The sequence below is a fragment of the Furipterus horrens genome, unplaced genomic scaffold (assembly GCF_987537825.1).
Source record: "Furipterus horrens unplaced genomic scaffold, mFurHor1.1.pri manual_scaffold_1, whole genome shotgun sequence".
NCBI classification, from domain to species: domain Eukaryota; kingdom Metazoa; phylum Chordata; class Mammalia; order Chiroptera; family Furipteridae; genus Furipterus; species Furipterus horrens.
The window spans coordinates 974,014-979,248 of NW_028327171.1; the positions used below are offsets into that span (position 1 = coordinate 974,014).

A 5,235-nucleotide genomic window follows, 5' to 3' on the forward strand; every position below is an offset into this window, starting at 1 on the left:
CGCTCAGCCACATCCCCTCTCCCTGGGACGCGTGCACTCAGCTCCTCCCGGGACGTATCCTTTTGCTTTTTCTTTCCCCTCCAGACGCATTCTGGACGCAGTGAGATTCCCACGCGCAGTCCTGAAGTCGTGGGTGTGTGCTTGCGTATGTGAGTGCCCGAGAACGGGAGGTGGGAGTATTTGGTGCAGAAGACATGACTTACGATTCAGGTACAAGAAAAAAATGCTTGTATTATATCAAGGAAGAACCCCAATTTTAAGTGACATATTTTAGCCCCATTTTTAAGAGAGCCCATAACTTTTCAAAAAGGAGGAATTCACAAGCAAGTACACAGAGATTCCTTAGAACAGAAAAGATTTTAATTAAAACAGTTTGCCCAGTTGTAGGATGTTGGTACCATCAACACCGTCATGACAGAGAACCAGAGATTAAGGGAGTTAAGGGTGACATCTGGAAGACAGACGACACCACAGAGCTTCGGGACACAAAGATGCCATCGAAGAAGAGGGCGGGTGGAGGTCAAGTCCTCAGTCAGGCGTGTGATTTGTGGGCCACAGAGACCTTGAGGTGGGGCGCCGAGTCAGCGTTCTCTTCAGACTTGTCATTTCAGAAGCAAAGGAGGCTGGGAGAGGGTGTTCTAGCAGCAAGAAGAATAGCATCTTCTGTAGCACAGGGGCCGGTAGCCCCAGTAGCCAGAGCCAGAGCCACAGCCGTAGCCGGTGCCACAACCCCAGCCATAGTAGGGGCCAAAGCCACAGCCGTAGCCACAGGAGTTCCCGTAGTAACTGCCGTACATGTTGTCTGGAGAGGAGCAGTCAGCCGGGCTGCAGGTAGATGCTTCTGGAGCGTGTGTGTCGTCTGCCTGCCTGGGACCTTTAAATACTGTCAGTAACTGGCAGCGTGTAGCACTCTTCCCCTGACTCAGCCAAGAAGAATTTAAACAGCTGCGAATCACTGTTGACAGTTAGGGCTGCTTTGCTTGGAAGGAGCTCATTATGGTGGAGCCTGGTTGTAGTTAAAGAGCATCGCTTTATTTTGCTTTGTCAGGGCTGTCGCAATAGAACGACGCGCCCGAAAGTAAAACATCCTGTTACTAAATACGTGTCCTCCCTGACGAGGTTGAGGGGCTGAGGGACACCGTTGGCCCCTGTTCTCTCTGCGCTCTCCCGAGAAGTCTGCCTCTGCCCACGGGGAAGGGAGCAACGCTCGTCTCTGTCCTTCGTGCAACTTCTTGTCCGGCTCTTCCCGCTGCCTGAACTTCCACACCTCCCCTTGGCCCAGCTCCACGCCTCTCCCAAGACACAGAACAGCACCCATCCTTCGACACCAGTGACATCCATAGGGACAGTGACTATTTGCAGGGCTGGAAGCAGCGTTCTGCACGTAGGGGCTTCATCATGCATTCCCCCCTCCCATGTCCCAGACAGACACAGAGAGACCCGGGAGGGGACAGGCTGCCCTTTTCCTCCCCCGTTTGTGTGGCTCTGTAAGACTTTGGCCGCCTGGCCAACTTTATTTGGATGGAGAAGCAAACACCTTAGTCAGGCCAGGAGCTCACCCTCTCTTCTCCGGTGCGCACATGGCCAGAACCGTGCATGCCGAGCTGAGGGCGCACTCCTAGAATCTAACGCCACTTTCCCTCTTCCCAGCATGACTGCTCCCTGCCCGCTGAGTGCAGGAGCTGAAGGGGGTGGGGTGACTTCCGGATGCCCCCCTCCATGCCCGACACCTTCGTGACATAGAGTACGGAAATCTACTTGGTTCTCTCTTTATATGCACCTTTTACTCTATCCATTCAAGTTTCTCCAAATGACCCCTATCAGAAGTTCCCAAGAGACCCTGGCTCCATCCCACAGGACACTGTGGCCCAGCAGCCCCTGCCAGACGTCGCCGATAAACAGAGTCCCTTGGGTGAGCAATGCATGCGTGAGAAACCCCAGTTTTCAATGAGCTTCCACGTTCCGTCCCCACCGCTAAGTGATGACGAGGCTGTCCGCGGCCCTGACACCACGAGGACTGGGGTCAACGGCACCCACCAGCGCAGCTCTGGCTTTCAGGGGCAGGTTGTCCTTGCAGTGACCCCAGGCCCCCGAGATGAGCCGGACGTAACCAGAAAGACACCTGTCCCAAGTTTGTGACGCTTGAGAAAGGTCTAGAGCCTCGTGAAGAGGCCGTGTCGTGCGGAACGGAGCAGCCTTCCTGGCCCGCCCTCTCCCTCCCGCCCAGTGCCCCCGGGGGCGGCAGCTCGGCCTGGACCCACGTGCTGTGCAAGGAGGCGCGTGGGAACTGACCACGTGCGAGGTTCCGGCCCCGTCGCTTCCCTGTGCCCCCGGGTGTGCACCCTGTCAGCACCCCGCGGGAACCCGGCGTCCGCGCGCGAGCTTCCGTCTAAGGCCATCTCAGTGAACCCGGGACGGAGGGCGCACAGCCCTCCTGCGGGGGGCGGGGGGTGGAGAGGCAACGCTGGGGCCCGGGAAGCCTGCCGTCCCGCGAGGGGCTCCTGGAGCCCTAACCCGAAAGCCACTGAAGACGTCTCCTGTCCTGACCGCGTCGTCGCTAACATTTCCGCTCCGAGCCGGGACTCCGACCCGCCAGGCAGACGGTCTCTCCTCCGCGCGCCGTGCCTGGCGGCCACCTGGGCACACCCCCTGTTGCCCCAACAAAAAGCAGCGATTGCGTCCACGCCTGTTCGCACGTGGCTGTGCGGCTTGTAACCAGGGTGCTTGGACGAAGGTCTCTGAACCCCAGTTTCTCTTCTCTACAGCGGGGTCTCAGCGTGGCATGGAGTGCACGCCTATGTCCACTGTCTCTGCGCCGCGTCGGGGCTTCGGGCGGAAACTACTCAATAAGCTGCTCTGCTTCTCATTTTCTTCACCAGTAGTTTTATTAGACATTTGCATCTAATCATCGTGTTTCAAATATCCATATTTTTGTACTGAAATGCTGACTTTTGTTTGAATTTAATGCAGTAACTTTGTAGTCTAAAGGAGGTTATGCTACGCTATACGTACATATGCTCTAATTAGAAACTTTTTTGTGATGAAGAAGCAAAACCCTTCAGCAAATAAATGCCTCTCCTCGTGGCCTTGGGACGCCCCGACGGAGCCTCTTTGTGCCCTGATCCATCACTGACAACACAGCGTCACCGTGACATCACGGAACCGGGGATCGCGCACATTTCAGGCCCAGCAAGGGGAAGGGGACTTTATGTTGCATTTATGAAGCGGGTCACTTGGGAACATTAGGTACACAGCGTGTAAAAAATCGATTTTGTTTTAATTCCAGAAGAGTCCAAAGATCAGTCCATTGTAGAAATATATTTTATTTTTAGGACTATGTCTGTTTTGAAAGCTTGATAAGTATCATCATATAATAAGAGGTTGTAGCCAAAGACTTACTAAGCAGCAAGTTCTCGCCATCCATGTGAAATAAATTCTAGAATTCCCACAATTTGAGGTGTGCATTAATTTTCCCCTATGGCATAGCTCTGTTTTCCTTACGTCCAGTCCCCCCCAAACTCTCCTCGTCTAAACTCTTGCTGCACAACCAGAAGCGCTGCCCCTGGGCGGCCCCCCCGCTGGGCACGCGGCTGCCTTCACGCCCATTGGGGCCCTTCCCGTGGCGCGTGGAAGGGGTAGAGCAGATGCTTTGCCAACAGTGTCTGGGGAAAGAGGCTGAGGCCCAGAGTGACCGAGTCACCGGCTTGGCGTCCCGGGTGGCCGTGCCAGAGCCAGACCTTCTCGGTCACGCAGATGGGCCCCTGCACGTCCGCTGCTCCTGGCCTGGCCTCCCCCTCCTGCCACTGACAGGCGGGCATCCCTCGCCGATGCTCTTGGAGAGTGGGGAGCCTGGCGCTCCTCCCCAGGGCTGGGAGGGATGCCCGTCCTCGCAGCAGTGACCACACGCGCCCAGAAGACGCGCGGTCCTTCCTGGCCAGTCGTATCCACGCCTCGGGCCTCGTACGCACCCCGTCCTTGGCCTGGATCCTGACTCGCCTGCCCGCAAACAGCCACGCTGCCTTTTACAAGCCTCATAAAATATCCCCATTAAAATGATGACCTCATTCTATTTTTAATCTTATTTTATTGCCCCCACATGAGATCATGAATTCAGTGAGAGCGGGGCCCATCGGACAGACTGATGATGGCAGACTGGAGAGACAGACGGACAGAGACGGATTTCCCACATCTACGGAAACGCAAGCTTCTCCTCTCTCCAGAGCCTCTAACTGGGACGACAACGTCTCCCCCACACTGCTGAGCACCCAGAAGACCTGATTTTACTTGAGAAAGGATGCTTGAAATCCACACCAGCTGCAACACTCTCCTGGTTTCCCTAACACGCTCGCAGCGTGAGAAGCGTGCTGCGCCCTTTATCCACGCCCCCCTCCTGCTGTAAATACAGGGGCAGCAGCTGAGGAGGGAGGGAGGGAGGGAGGTGATGGGCGTTCCTTTCCCACAGCTGCGGCTCCAGCGTCGTGCTATCTGCTGGCCGAGCTCACACCCCCACGTGCTGCCGAGGAGAAGGGGGCAGCACTTCGGGGCCAGGCGTCACTCGGTCACCACTGCCCTGCCACCTCACCTGCGGTCCGCAGCGCCCACCCCGTGGCTCCCGCAGAGGAGCCGGCGGCCTCCCGCGGCCGCAGTCCTCAGGACGCTGTCTTCCACTCAGAAGCATTCTTCCTGTCACTCGTCCTGTGGCCCCAACTGTCACCTCTGGGTCACAGACACAGAGGCAACCATCTTGCCACTTAGGACTCAACGTGCATCTTGATGACCCACATCACCTCCTTCCTCACAGGACTAGCTGGTGAGGGGACCAGTCCCACCCAGTTTCCCTCCTTGGACGCCTCTCTGTCCTCCCTTCTCGGGTCCAGGATCCAGAGACTCGCCCCCCAGATGTGCGGAGCCTGTCCCCCTGTCCCTCGGTGGCACCAAGGTCAAGGCAGGCCCACAGCCGGCCTCCCGGCCCCTTCCTAGAGCCGGAGCTCTCCCTCCGCCAATCCCTCTCGCCAGCGCTTCATCTTCCGTGAACACGGCTCTCATTTCCGTGCGTGGGCTTTTGCTATTTTATATTGGACAGACGTTCGGAAAACCGGGGAAGTCACAGGGAAGCACAAAGACGTTTTGAAAAGGTTAAGAACGGGGCGTGACGAAGCCCACAGGCGTGAGTGGCGAGCTCCATGGCTCAGACCAGCGGTTCAGAGAAGGGTTTCATCAGGAAGCAGGTGCGCC

General features: G+C 56.8%; 1 protein-coding gene across 1 annotated transcript; it reads right to left on the reverse strand.

Annotated features, from left to right (window-relative positions):
- Positions 1–342: 342 nt before the first annotated feature.
- On the reverse strand, positions 343–862 carry KRTAP21-1 (keratin associated protein 21-1). Its single transcript, XM_090288655.1, has one exon. It carries the CDS (start codon positions 795–797, stop codon positions 639–641), a length of 159 nt encoding a protein of 52 aa, XP_090144781.1. The 5' UTR covers positions 798–862; the 3' UTR covers positions 343–638.
- Between the last annotated feature and the right edge of the window lie 4,373 nt (positions 863–5,235).

What these genes read in the sequence shown, in the direction of transcription:
- KRTAP21-1 (XM_090288655.1), bottom strand. Translation starts at nt 797, where the DNA reads ATGTACGGCAGTTACTACGGGAACTCCTGTGGCTACGGCTGTGGCTTT.